The sequence below is a fragment of the Macrobrachium nipponense genome, chromosome 8 (assembly GCF_015104395.2).
Source record: "Macrobrachium nipponense isolate FS-2020 chromosome 8, ASM1510439v2, whole genome shotgun sequence".
NCBI lineage: Eukaryota > Metazoa > Arthropoda > Malacostraca > Decapoda > Palaemonidae > Macrobrachium > Macrobrachium nipponense.
In genome coordinates, this window is record NC_087203.1 from 48,445,947 (window position 1) to 48,461,454 (window position 15,508).

The 15,508-nt window shown below is 39.3% G+C and overlaps 1 protein-coding gene across 1 annotated transcript; it reads left to right on the plus strand.

The window, feature by feature from the left end:
• Window positions 1–9,976: 9,976 nt before the first annotated feature.
• On the plus strand, window positions 9,977–15,204 carry LOC135223256 (CD209 antigen-like). The gene is made up of 3 exons (XM_064261743.1): window positions 9,977–11,269; window positions 12,872–13,039; window positions 14,124–15,204. The coding sequence occupies exons 1-3, from the start codon at window positions 10,036–10,038 to the stop codon at window positions 14,363–14,365; spliced, it is 1,644 nt and encodes a 547-aa protein (XP_064117813.1). The 5' UTR covers window positions 9,977–10,035; the 3' UTR covers window positions 14,366–15,204.
• Window positions 15,205–15,508: the final 304 nt, after the last annotated feature.

Consider the following 15,508-nt stretch of genomic DNA (forward strand, 5'->3'; position numbering starts at 1 on the left):
CCTAGAAGACATCCTCCCCACCTCTCCGACCCCGCCCACCAACCCAACAACACAGGAGGCCACCGCCTCTTCCCATCCCAAATGCGTCTAGGCCTATAATGGCTTCCATACCACTCAACTGCTTTGCCTCTCTCTCTCTCTCCAAAGGATGTTTTTACAGAGATAAAGTAAAAAAAGAAGAAAAAAGCGTAAATAAGCTGATATAACTTAAGACGCCAAACTGAGTCAGTGATGACGACGCTGGATTTCATTTATAAGAGAGTTACAGTTCAGTTACTGTTAACCAAGCTGTTTGGTATACTGTGTGTGTGTGTGTGTGCTTGTATAACTGTGTATGTGTGTAGACGTGTACGGTTCATTTACGCTCATAATACGATTTCAACTTTTTTTTTTCTTTTGCATTCCAAACCAAAGTGTGTGTGTGTGTGAGTGCGTATACTTATGAATGTGTGTGTACGGTTCAGTTGCTCTCAAAATAGGATTGGAGTCAAGGTATACTCCAAACCCGGATTGTTTGATAGTACTGTGTGTACTTATCTTGCCTCAACATATAATAAGATAATAATAATAATAATAATAATAATAATAATAATAATAATAATAATTAATAATAATAATAATAATAATAATAATAGAACGAGACCTTCGTCGTTCTTTCTCCGTCGCCGAATCTTCACAGAAAACAGGAAAAGAGAACATCAAAGAAAACGAAATCATTTTATGGGAGACTTTTACAATTGGATGGAAGGTGGACTAATTAGGGATCTACTATTGTACTACTATAGGAACCCCCCGGGGTTTGGGAATGTGGGTGGGGTTGGGAGGAGAGGAGAAGAATCCTACGGGACAACCCAACCCCCACCACACCAAAAACAGGGTGGGGGAGGCTTCCTCCTCCTCCAAATTCATTTAAGCTTAAAAACTTCCGGACCCTCGCTTTGCATACATAGACATTTTATGTTTCCTAGATCAACCTCCAACCCCACACCACCCTCCTCCCCTAAATCCCCGCCCTCCAAGACACCCAACCATCACCTTCCCCCTTCCCCTCCGCCTTGAAAGTCCTCCACTGAAGAGGAGGCCTAGAAATATTCCAAACACTTCTACGACGTTCTTGGCTGTATTCTTTATCTCTCTCTGCTCTCTCTCTCTCTCTCTCTCTCTCTCTCTCTATCTCTCTCTCTTCTCCTCTCTGTCTCTCTCTCTCTCTCTCTCTCTCTTCTCTCTTCCCTCCTCTTCTCTCACTCCTCTCATGTCGTGTGTGTGGTGTTGTGTGTGCTATTGCTGGTTGTGGTTGTGTTGTGAAAGTTGAGCATTTAAAAATACGGTTACATTTATCTCCTATTAAATTCAGCCCAAAATTAAACTCAATCTCAAAATTGAACCCCAAATCGAACCCAATCTCAAAATTCAAACCAAAATTGAACCTAATCTTAAAATTGAACCCAAATCGAACCCAATCTTAAAATTCAACCCAAAATTGAACCCAATCTCAAAATTCAAAATTTAGATAACTGGTTGCAGCAATATTTTCTACATATAAAGCCAAATGCATTCAAAATCTACTAAAAAAGAAAGTTAATAAAATAAGTGTTTTATAAATTGTATAAAACATCTGGTATGAAATCTTATATGAGCTATTCCACGTAAGTGCTGAAGCTCATTATGTGGTTTTCAACATTACCTGAATCATAAGAACTCATATCCCTATTAGGCAATGGAGTAAAAACCCCAGGAAAAGTGATATGTCGACGATGAGATGGAAGAGCTTGTCTAGAAATAGTTTGGTATCTTATGATCTTTTCAAAACATCTGTATACTTGGAAGCTTCCCTGCTGCTCCTGCTCCTGCTCCTGCTCTTGCTCCTGCTGCTCCTGCTCCTGCTGCTCCTGCTGTTCCTGCTCCTGCTCCTGCTTGACTACGTCCAGCAAAAGCAACTGATAATAATATAGAATGAGACGAGTCTGTTGAGTTCTTCGCGTTTGTACGAACTTCTTCACAAATCTTTGCAAGATGATTATGCTCATCCAAAGTCTTAAATAACATTTCGTCACCCACTGTAGTAGTTTTCTGGTACTGCTCACATTTCCAATGCATTTTTCCTTTAATTTGTCTCTCTTTAAAGTTAGTACTAATGCACAACTTCTTCATTCCTTTCTCACTCTGAATGAACTGATGGCCATTTCAAAGAAGCGTGTTAGATATATATGACTAAAAAAGCCAACCAACACTGAACCTTAATGAAAGTTTTGCGGCACAGGCTTGAGAAAGTTTTCAATTATTTTTTTAACGATTCATTTATACCATTTGGGAAAATTTCCAAACGATTGTTAGGCGGTAAACTACTCCAAACAAGGAAATGCGGTGAATTGTTTTGCGATGAATTGTTAGGCGGCGAATTTTCCGGACACGTTGCAGAGTATTCTAGACAGATATTTCTTCCATATATAGAGAATCATTTGAAGTCATGCTCTCGTGTTGATGTACTAATGTGGGAAGAATACTTTTCTGGCAGTCTAAAGGCAGCAACTCGCATTAATTATGAGAGGAGAAGGAAAAGAAAGACGTGTTCAGTCAGACACTCGGATTCCAAGTACCTAACTATACTCTGTTTTTTTTCCATCTGTACATCCGCCTGTGGTGTGTTTTCGCATGGTAACACTGCGTCCCGGGCTTTAAATAGTTACGCTATGTGTAAGTTTTAGGTAAATAAAAGGATATCTGGGTGTACATTTGCAACTAAAAAGTGTTTTAATAAATTACTCCATGCAACTTACACCGTTAACATTCGAAATAGGATATTATTTAAAGACCGGGACGCAGTGTTACCATGCGCAAACACCACAGGCGAATGGACAGGTGAAAACAAAAACAAAAACGAGTACAGGTGGCTTTTCTAAGAGTTGATGAAAAGAAGACAGAATTGTTTAGTTACCTTGCTGAAGAAAACTGACGACTCTCGATATAGACAGAGAAACAAGCAGTAACAACAAAAGGAGGAAAAGAGTTGTGTAGGAAGCATCAGCAAGATATATACTCTTCTGTCACCCACGAAGGAAGAAGCGGACACTAGGCTGATGCTACATGTAGCAGATTCAGTGGAAAATGGTTTGAAGAAAGTTATGGTGAGATCAGCTGACACTGATGTTGTAGTGATTGCCGTATCTATAGTACACAAAGCAGATATAAGTGAGCTTTGGAATGCGTTTGGAACAGGTAAATCCTTGAGGTGCTATATATCAGCCTATGGAATTGCCCGACAGCAGTTAGGATGTGCCATATAAGGCTCAAGCACTTTTATTTTTCCATGCATTTCCTACAGGTTGCGATCAGGTATCATCCTTTGCTCTTCGTGGGAAGAAAACTACATGGGATACATACAACCTCTGTTATGGACAGTTGAAAGTCTTGAAGCTCTGAGTACCTCATGCTCCAAGATCAGGGTGCTCTCATCATAATGGGACCAAAAATAGAGCGCTCGTAATTCTTTTGTATGACAGAAGCAGTGAGTGCCTCGATGTTGGCAGAGCGAGAGAAGATCTCTTCACAAGGAAAGGAAGAAGAGCCATTGGAAATATTCCTCCAAACTCAGCTGCCTTGATTCTACATAGTACTAAAAGAACATGCAGTCATATACAAGCTGGTATACGTCTGGGGTCAGTCTCTGTTACCAAACCAAACTTAGAAAATCCAAGTAACTGGGGACGGTTTTTGTGTTAGAACGGATTATTTAAGTTTATTATTTTTCAATTCAAAATGAGTTGCCGTCCTTTAATGTAAGTTTTTCCACATTAAGAAATATATATATATATATATATATATATATATATATATATATATATAATATATATATATATATATATATATATATATATAATTGGTATGTGATAGTCCTAACATATTAGTTTTTTATGTATGAATTTATTAGTCAAATTTCTTATTTTTCAGTTAAAATTGAGTAGTAGTCCTTTAATGTATAACCTTATATGATTTTCTTTAAAATCAAGAGAATACATACATACATAATATATTCCTATATATATAGCCTTAATATGTTAGTTCATATATGTAAGAAATCATCTCTTAAATTTCCTGTTTGAGTTTGGAGTCCTGATTTCTCCTCAGCCCTCAGGGCGCTGGTTCGAATCCACGAGAGGACGAAATTATTACCAACTAAAAAATTCCCCATTCGGTTAACATATATGAAAAAGTATTGATTCCGAGGTAGAGCGAATAGGATATTAAAGGATACTTGTAGCTCGATGTATGTATATATTATATATATGTCTATAAAACATTCATATGTGTTGTAATATTGAAATATTTTTTTGTTAAAAATAGTTATATAAGTTTCTTATGGTTCAGTTCAAAATGAGTTACTATCCTTTAATGAACAACCAAACTGTATAAGTTTCCTTCAAAATGAAAATTATATATATATATATATATATATATATATATATATATATATATATATATATATATATATACTACTATATATATAATACATACATACATACATATATATATATATATATATATATATATATATATATATATATATATATATATATAATATTGATATGTGATAAAATCTTAGATATTATTCTATGCAGAAGTCCATTATTTGATTTTTTTTTTTTTCAGTTCGAAATGATTTGTGGAGTCCTTTATTGAATAACCAAATTGTATAATTCCTCTCAAATTAAGAAGAATTACATGAACATATTAGTCCATGGCAGAAGTCATTACATTAATTTTTTTTCAGTTCTAAATGATTTGTGCAGTCTTTATGTAATTTTTCAAACCACTGTCCGCCATCTTGAAAATGTCGGCCATTTTGGATTTTGCAGGGTGGGTCCGTAGCTAAAGTTGTTCAAAATGATGTAATGTAACACTGTACCAAGTTTCCCACTTTTAACCCAATGTGTGCGATTGGCCCAAAAATCTGCACGATTTGACTGGACTAATTTCTTACAATTTATTATCAAATCAGATTATTTTAAAACTATTAACTAATGAAGGGGGGGGGGGATGGAGGCGTGGGGTGTGGGGAAGGTTAAGGTTTAGGTCAAGGTTGAGGTTAAGGTCAAGAATAAAGTTAAGGTCCATCAGTACACCTTTGTTGCCAGTCAGCTGATTCAAATCGAATGCATCCGCGTGTTTAAGACTGTCCGTGCGTGTGTGTCCGTACTACGCTTGCAGTGACACTGGGAGGATATCAAAAGGAGTTGACTAAAGCCAACAGGACGTTTATATGAAACTCTCGGGATTTCCTCACAATTGCTACGATATCTCGGTGATCAGAGCGAACAAAGTTGGAGAGAGAGAGAGATACATCGCATTTAGCCACGTATCACTCAATGTTGCCATTTCATCTCGTCTAAATGGTCGTGAGTTGCCAGTTTTTGCCTTTTTTTCCAACGCACTTTCACGTTTGTGTTGTACTGCAAATGTCACTGTGTCAGAATAACAGCGAGGTGGAGAGAGAGAGAGAGAGAGAGAGAGAGAGAGAGAGAGAGAGAGAGAGAGAGAGAGAAATACAATTGATGTGCTTATAACTTATGACTTTACTGAAATATTGACGCAAATGAAGGACCGATGGATGATGTCACGTGCAATGAGATGTTGTCATCTTGAGGTAGAAAATGCACCTAGTTAGTTAGTTAGTTATTTTATCGACAAAAAATATGCAATTATCAGTACAAATTTGTCCACAAGAGACATAATACAAAATAAACAAAGTGGATAGTAATCTCTTCTGTTCTTGCAAGTACATGGCCTACGAAGAAAAATACATCAAGAAAAATACAACATCAAGCGCAAATAACATAAGCTTTTAAGGCTATACAGAGAAAAAAACGTAGTAATGCTTGAAAAAAAGGAAAAGTTTATTTGAAGAAAAGCATAAAACAGAAGACAAAGCCGCATATTACTTATAAATACGAAGAACTTCATAAACATATGTACCCAAATCAACAATGATATCATTTTCATTTAGTAAAGTACTCAGAGACTCGTAACTTAAGTTTGGATATTTATGCCTGCATGGCATTGACAGAGGACAATTGAATAGAGCTATTAATTATCACAAGTACTAAACACTTACTTCTGGAGGAGTTCGGCTCCACCTACCTGTTTCTATAAGAAAGTTATGGGACATGAGTCGTAAACGACTGAAAGCTACGCGAATATAATCAGAGATATGTAATCTATCCGTATATAATTTATGTATTCCTAAGCTGTGATTCAGTTTGTTTTTGTAAGTCACATATTGTCTTGCTGAAGCTGATTGATGATATGATGCCAAGTAGTGGATCAATTTGATCATTAAAGGCTAGGGGAATCTTGAATAAATCTGTACCCAGGGGAGTCTGCCCCCCCCCCCTTACACATTGCATATACAATATGTAAAGGCTCTTCCCTATCAGGATCAGACAACTTAGACATAAGAAAACGTTTTCGTTTTGATGCCCCGATGTGCACAGGTATTTACCATTACATCTAGAAGACTTTTTACTAAATGATTGTAATTATTTATTGGCTTTTGTAATGCATTTGTTAATCATATTTCTGACCCATAAAACAAGGATGAAGTCGCTGCTGCTACTTCCAAAACTCTCTTCTTGAAATAGAATGGCATTTTAGCCTTCGTGTTACAGAATATTGAGAACTTATTATGAAGCTTGATTGCCAATTTGGCTGATGTAGAGAGGCAAGTTTTTAATTTCCCGTCATCTGTGAAGCAGGTTCCAAGGTAAAGATAATAGTCACAGTAATTTATAGTTTGACCTTGAACTGTTATTGACAACTGGGCGCCTACATTTTTGTTTATCACGACCATATTCATTACAATAATTACTCATAATATAAAATGTTTTAATACGTCTTTCTCGCAAAGTGGCAACAATCACTGTGTGATCCATCAACTAAAGACATGTAAATTACTCCAAAAACTGTCTACTGGTATTGCATCTTTTAGCATCCTAACCATTTTATCTATATAAATGACGAATAGCAAACACTATACTCTGTTTTTTTCTATCTGTCCATCCGATTGTGGTGGTCGCGCATGGTAACACTGCGTCCCGGGCTTTAAATGGTTACGCTATGTGTAAGTTTTAGGTAAATAAAAGGATATCTGGGTGTACATTTGCAACTGAAAAGTGTATTAATAATTTACTGTATGCGAATTACACCGTTAATATTCGAAATAGGATATTATTTAAAGCCCGGGATGCAGTGTTACCATGCGTAAACACCACATGCGGATGGACAGATGGAAAAAAAAACAGAGTATAGTGGGAGCTCCCTGCCGTACTACACAGACAGAACTATCGATCACAACTGTCCTTAAAACATTCTTACTGCTACTGTACATCTCTTTAATTGCAGACAACATTCTTTTCCCACATCCTAGTTCTTTCAAATAACTCTATATCATAAGAACTCTATCATAAGCTTTACTGAAATCTATAAACATGACATGTAGTTTTTTCCTTCTTAAAAATAGGCAAATCGATTAACAATCTTAATGACAATATTTGTTCTATGCATCCTCTTTTTTTTCTGTGCTCCAGCTTGACACTTATCTGTACTGAACCATAATTTCAGTCTATTCAATAGCAATATGTCACATATCTTACCTATCGTATCCATGATACTTATTATCCCTCTGTAATTTCCACATGCCATTCTGTTTCCAGATATAAAAAGTACAATAAGTTTGCTGTATCCGCATGATGGCGAGTCATTCAAAAACATCAGCCAGAAGGCGGGCAGGCGAACAGACAATCCGGGGCATAAGCCACAGTAGCCTTTTATCGATATCCATGTCCTTTAGAGCCTCATCTATAGTTCTTTTGGAGTAAAAGGATCGTCAAGGAAAGGGATGTAGGGGGCGCCATCCAGATCATTTACACCTTCATTTTGATGAGTCTTATTACCTGGAATTTAAAAGTGATTTAAAATGGGTCTTGAATTTCCCGTCGTCTGGTTGCAATGTATTTGCCTCTCATATCTGCCCCTTCCAGTCTAGCTCTCCAGGTTGCTTTAGAATCATGACACTCAAGTAAACGCTCCCATGTGTACTCGGTTTTTTTCCATCTGTCCACCCGCTGTGGTGTTTGCGTATGGTAACACTGCGTCCCGGGCTTTAGATAGTTACACTCAGCTTACATTCAACAATAATAATAATATCCTGTTTCGAATATTAACAATGTAATTCGCATACAGTAAGTATTAAAACACTTTTCAGTTGCAAATGTACACCCAGATACCCTTTTATTTACCTAAAACTTACACATAGCGTAACTATCTAAAGCCCGGGACGCAGTGTTACCATACGCAAACACCACAGGCGGGTGGACAGATAAAAAAACAGAGTACAGGTTCTGTCACATCCCAATCAACACCTCTAACTTTTGCTTTACATTTTTTTCGGCAACTCTACCGATCGTATCCAAGCCTTCAATTTCTATGCAGCCCCTGTCTACGATAATCGCATCCGGAGGCTGAATTTGTCTCATGTTCAGTACAAATTGATCAATATTAACATTGTTATGTGAAATACTTTTTTTAAACAACTGATGATTATCAAGTTTCATGTACGACAATCCTAAATTTTCTGCCGGCATATAGAAGAGTATTCGTGATATATAGATAAAGATATATAGATGAAGACGCGTTGCACAGGATTATTATAGAGAGGTGCTGAGGTTGGCCAGTAGACCAGGTACTAATTACGAATCAATTCAGGTCGGTGGAGACAGATGATATTACGAATGATTTCAATGTTGCGAAGAATCAGAGGCTCGGAATTTGCTAAATAAGTAGCACTCACCGAATCTAGAGGCACACGCTACTGAGAATTAAGTAGCACCCGCTGAATTATCAATAAAATTTGCAACATTACGGGCTGCTCTCTGAGCAAGAGCCCGTGCTAGCAAAAGGCCAGTTTAACAGAAAAAAAAAAAAATGTATCTTTAGGCGGAAGTGACCTGTGGGTCCCTTGGCTTTCTAAAAAGCGACCGATTGTTTTTTATTTTTTTGTTTGTTCAAGTGAAATCTCTTTTTCTCTCTCGCCCATTTTTCAAGACTCATAATTCTCGCAGCCTTGTCGAGAGACGCCCGAACGCACGAAACGCCCCCGCCCACTCGTTCGGGAACAGTCATGGGCGGTGATAAACCGCCCGAGAGACGGAGGAGGCGGTGAGAGATAGCATCGGCCTGCTATTCACAGAGAGAGAGAGAGAGAGAGAGAGAGACGGACGCGCTTTCGGTACAATGTCTAGAAAATATGGTCGGATTTGCATTTCCTTGATTATTCTTCCTCTCTCTCTCTCTCTCTCTCTCTCTCTCTCTCTCTCTCTCTCTCACTCCCCCTCTCCGGCCCAGTGACCCATTTCTTTCCGTAAGAGAGTCGACGCATCTTTTACGATTGACGCATTTATCTGATCGCACGAATTGCCGTGTCGTAAATAAGGCATGCGGTTCCTCAGAGAGAGAGAGAGAGAGAGAGAGAGAGAGAGAGAGAGAGAGAGAGAGAGAGAGAGAGAGAGAGAGAGTCTTATTACCTCTTGGGGGACTTATGACCTAGAGTTAAATTAAATCAACAGACCTTGAGCAGTGATATTTGATGGAACCAGTGACAATGGCAGATGGACATAATATTAAATCAATAAAATTTTGCAAATCACCGATATTAAAACCACGAGGCTCTCTCTCTCTCTCTCTCTCTCTCTCTCTCTCTCTCTGTAGTCCCTCGTTTCCCTAGCTTTCATTCCTACTCTTTATTGATTCTCACTTTATGAGACCGAATCCTCAACAATACCGGTCAGGGGTACCGGTACCCGCTAGGGGCACCGAGGGGCAGAGTGCCCTATCCTCGGGTACCGGGTAGGGTCGCCTGGTGACCTCAATTTTTGCCTTCTTCTACCGGGACGTTCGTGTGAGTAGCGGCAGTGTGCGTCTGATCTCGCGTGCGTTTGGGTGGTGGACACAGTTCGCTCTTTCAACAACTGAAGTTTCACAAGCATGAAGACGAAGACATTGTTCCTCGTCGCCATTTTCCTGCTGAGTTTTGCCTCTGGACGAACGCAGGCGTCTAAACTGGGCAGAATCAAGAAGCAGTTGGCTGTCTACTTGAACGAGGACCCAGTGACGAATACCTACGAAGAAATCCTTGAAGAAGAAAGCGAGAAGGAGCGTCTCGAAGTGACCACCTCCTTCACGACCGATCTTGATAGAAAATCAGCAGAAGAAGAAGAAGTAGTCCTGTCCCTACAGGACGTTCAAGGGGAAAAACCAGCGTCAGGAGATGCCCCAACCGACAGCTACTCGATTTCTCTCCTGACGGACATCAGAGCCCTCCTCTACAGTCTGAGGGAAGATAAGAACGAGGTCCAGACGCAGCAGGGGGACTACCAGAGTCTAGAGAACATGGCACAACAGGCCCAGACGTCCGTTAGAGCCATGGCCGAGGACGTCGAAAGATTCAGGGCGTTCACTGACGAGAAGATCCAACTGGTTCTGGAGACGTTCGCCACCTTGAAGCTCCTGGTCGTCAGCCAGGGCAGCCAGTTGAAAGAGGCCCTGGAACGACTGGAAAACCTGGAGGGCAGAGCGGACATCTTGGAGAGCCAGGTATCCGAAGCCCAGACGCCCCTCGGACAGACTAGGACCAGCGAGAGGTTCGGAGGACAGAGACCAGGGGCCGAGGCTTCTTCTACGGGCGTCACAATCATAAACAACAAGATCGTCGACCTCACCAGGACGGTAAACACGCTGCAGAAGGAGGTCAGGAGCCTGAGGGTCAACGTGACGGAGTTGGTGGCCCTATTCCCCCAGGTGATCACGGTCCACGAGAAACCTTCCTCCTCCACCTCGTCCCTGCTACCCTCTTCTGCTTCTGCAACTCCCACGGGATCTCCCGCGTCGTCGGCGCCCCAAGACCACCAGTGCCAATGCGACCTAGAGGGCGTGGAGGCGTCCATCGAGAAGATAGAAGAAGAGCAGGCGGCGCAGAGGAGCTTCTCTGACCAGCTGAGGAGGAACTTGACCCTCCTGACGGGGCAGGAACGCCAGAGAGTCGACACGAGTTTCACGAATAGACTCGGGGAAGTCGAGGGGTCGCTCAGGGACCTCAACGCCATCAGGAGGGAGGTGACCGCCGTCCAGGAGGACCTGAACTCCCTCCATAAGGAGCTCGGGGGCGTGGCGGCGGTCAAGGGCGTCCTTGGGAGTTCCTTCGTCAGCCTGGGAATGAAAGGTGATGTGACAAAGATGGGGATGTCCCCGTTTTGGAAATTGAACTCAGCATTAAAGAAAATCTTGTAACAATATATATTCATTCATTTATGTTTATTATTTATTGATTTATTAAAGGCTATACTTTATTTGTAAACAGTCATAACGTTTTCCATGGCAGTCAGGATTAATTAATCATAAATATTTGCAAAAATGATGTCATAATTTTCGGCAGAACAAACAAACTGTCTCTGTTTCAGTCTTAAAGAAAAAGTCTACAGAAATAGACTTTAATCATTCTTAATGTTCATTTTTGTAATTTTGGTGAGGACATCAATTTCATAACCAATTACCTGAGATAATATTGTCATCATAATGCTTCATAATTTGATAAATAAATAAGGGAATATATTTATATATATATAATATATATAAATATATATTATATTAATAACTATATATATATATAACTATATATATAATTATATAATTTATATATATAATTAATATAATATATATATATATCTATATATATCTATATATATATATATAGATATCATATATATATATATTATATCCATATATATATATATATATATATAGATATATATATATAATATATATATATATATATATATTATATATATATATATATATATATATATATATATATATAATATCTATATATATATATATAGAGAGAGAGAGAGAGAGAGAGAGAGAGAGAGAGAGAGAGGAGAGAGACGAGAGAGAGAGAGAGAGAGAGAGTTTGAGGAGAGAGAGAGAGAAGAGTGGATCACTGGAGAATCACTGGAGAGATGTCCCAAAAAAATTAAACTGGGAAAGAAGATAGTGACACTGTTAGATACGGCATTGCTGGTTTCCCTACCATGTTAGGGGAAGTGGAATTCTTCAAGATCTTTTGCATTTATATTGTACTTACAGCAGTTATGGTACACGACTCTCTGTATATACACTCTTATTTAGGATTTCGTTACAGTTAAATGTAGACTTAACAATCTAGTGAACATTAAATTGAAAGGGTAGGATTCTTATTATTAGGATATTATCATTACCATTCCAAACAGAACACACTGACAAAAAGCAATTCCTTGCAAAACAAATAAAGAGAAACTGGCAACACTGGGAAAGGAAATGTCTTTGTGTGGTAACTGGTCAAGTTTACTTTCCTTCTTTATTTTCTCAATAGATCTTGTGACTGTTGACCACCATAACAATAATAATAATAATGATAATAATAATAATAATTATGAATGATCCAATTCCAAAACGGGGCTAGCCTCTGTTGCTATGAAAAGTACCAATCTCTGAGGCTGAAGCAAAACTTACTTTTTTGTGAAATTCACTGACCATCTGACAAGGGTGACTCGACGAATGCATTTACCACATTTCATCTAAATCGGTTCTGTCATTCTCAAGTTATTTTGTTGATACGCTGACACGCAAGTCCACGTACGTGTGCAAACTCGCCTCCGTTAAAGTCGGTTACCAATTCTCACTGTATCCTGTTAAATAATGTCCCTCAAATGCATCCCTCCCTACTCACAAAACCAACGGGTTAATGCAACTACTTCTCTAACAATCTCTCTCTCTCTCTCAACAGGCCTGTGCGTGTGGCCTTATACCAGGTGCGGCGACAGCTGCTTCTTCATCCAGGTCACCAAACGCCTCAACTGGAAGGCCGCGAGGGATTACTGCAGGGTCATTCAGGGAGACTTGGCGGCTCCGGCATCCTTCGATGACTTGAGGAACTTCATCGGGAATCAGAGATGTGAGTTCTGGTTGTTCACTGTATGTATATATATATATATATATGTTAGGTGCCCTTGTAGAGTGTTCGAGTGTATGTTCTCTTACCTGCTTCGTTCTTCTAGATGATTTTTTCTGCGATCTGGTTCTATGTTAACTCTTTTTTTTTATTTTTCTTCTTGATTGTCAGTTCTGGATTAGCAATAAAATCAGTCTCTCAGGAGTGTTTAAGTGAGACGAACGACAGAGTTTCTTCCTTTACTGTTGCAATGAATACAAGTTACAACTAAAAAATCTGGTTAGGACCACTGACAAAGTTGCTACTTTACTGTACAACGGCGGCTGGTCCTCTCTTCTCTCCTTCTGCAATCAGCTGCTACCCCAGGATCGAATTTGGCCCAACCTCCTAAGGCGGTGTATGTTCTAGGTCTCCGCCCAAACGGATTCTAGATTAGTGGAGCTGTCTCTCCCTTATCTTACCCCATCCCCTTTTAGGTGGGGTTAACATGTGAATTCCTCCTCTTGTGGGTGGAGCTTCTTAATTAACATGTTAATACCTCCTCCTGGAGGTGGAGCTTCATTATCGATAGAAGCGGAGTGAGTCTGGCGCGAGGTCACAGGTCAAAGATCTTTGGCAGTCTTATGATTTCTATCACGATGGTGTTATGGCTGTTGCCGCTTTCCCGTCTCGCCAATGTCCTGTGACTAATAGGTTTGTTACGCCTATGGTTGTTGATCAGATTTGACTCACACACCAAAGCTCAATTCTCTCTCTCTTTCTCTTTCTCGTTATTTTCATTGTACTCTGATTATTCTCTCTTTTCTGTATTTACGCTACCCTATCTAATATTATTTCTCATAGCTATTATTACATATGTATTTATATAATAGTGGTCAGTACACTGAGGCCTTTAGCCTAAGTAAGATCTAAAAGTGTCTTCAAAGTCAACTGTTTGAATCAATAATAAAAAAAATGCAAAACATACCAAAGGTAGAAGCATTATTTACAGGAAGTTTGCCAAAGACAGAAACACTACTGCAGCCTCTCCCCAGTAGATTAAGCACTAAAATGTCTTCATTCTTCACGTGTTATGTTCTTGTTCCAGTGAGCCGCACATACTCCTACTGGCTGGGAGCCTCCGACTTTGAGGTGGAAGGCGCGTGGACCTGGGTGAACGGCCAGCCCCTCTTCCAGAACTCGACCCTGTGGGCGCCAAACTACCCGACCGGAAACAGCTTCTCCAACTGCCTGTCCTTCAGGCCAAACAGTCGTTACGAGATCCTGGCCACTGACGAGGACTGCAGGATCAATCGGTACTTCATCTGCCAGCAGGAGAGGCTCGTGTGAGGGTCCTTATGGATGGATCCTTCGTACAAAAGTTGGTCGTTTCTCAGGAAGCTGAAGGAAGTTGGGAGGTGTCGTGGAAAACGTCTTCTCAGACGGAAGATGCCTTTTGAGATGTTGTTATGTAGCTGAGCTTATTTATTCGTTGCCATATTAATTTTCAGGGTGATGTAGTATAGCATAAGTTATTTATTTATTTATCTATATGTAGAGATTTCCCTTAGTGTCTGGATGACACTAACCTCGCTCAGGGCTGACCAACTCATCCCAAAATGCTCCCGTCTTCCCAAGATAGACTTACCTATCTATCTCTGTAAAAAAAAGCTGACCACTTGTCACTAGTGGGCCACCTTGTGTGCAATTTTCGTCGGAATCTTCTATAACCTTTGGAATGGTCTAGTTGCACTATAGGGCTTAGCTGGTAAGTCAGCTGCTTAGTAACTTTAGAAGTTTGTCTTCATAGCCAAACATTGTCCTAAAAAACAACTCAGAATCCTACATAAACTTATTCTGTCTACAAGACTTTGCTTAGCATTTCCAAGACTAAACTCCCACCAGTAGCATCTAATGTTTCAACAAAAACTGCTGTAGTGAATTTGGTCAATGACAATGACCCGCTTCTTCAAAAGACGCATCTTGACCTCCTGAACTTTTCTGTACAACGTCACAGGTCAGATGATTAAGGGTAAGTGTCACAAATATGTAGATTTGCTTTGCTCAGGAAAAAAAATAAGTTTGAAAAAGCAAATTCCTGGAGACTTTATTCAGAAAACAATAATCGCTGCAAAACAATGATAAAAAAAAAAGAATCTGCAAATGTGCAATTGAACCTAAAGTTGAAAGTGAAACACACAATATAGAAAAAGTATTTCCAGGTGTCAAAGAAAGTAGACAACTCAGTTGCCGAAATATATATATATGTATATATATATAATATATATATATATTATATATATATATATATATATATATATATATATATATATTGTTACGAAGTTCCAAGTATCTGGTTACCATTCATCAAATTATACCTCACCAAAAGTCAGACACCTGAACCCTCATAACATGTACTAAATGGCTGAATACTCTAAAGGCAACAGTGATCCCTCAACACTCACCAGTATTGCAGAAAATCAGACTAAGTTC

Coding starts and splice junctions, on each gene's coding strand:
- LOC135223256 (XM_064261743.1), top strand. CDS start 10,036: ATGAAGACGAAGACATTGTTCCTCGTCGCCATTTTCCTGCTGAGTTTT. Junction 11,270..12,871: donor CGTCAGCCTGGGAATGAAAG/GTGATGTGACAA, acceptor CTCTCTCAACAG/GCCTGTGCGTGTGGCCTTAT. Junction 13,040..14,123: donor CTTCATCGGGAATCAGAGAT/GTGAGTTCTGGT, acceptor TTCTTGTTCCAG/TGAGCCGCACATACTCCTAC.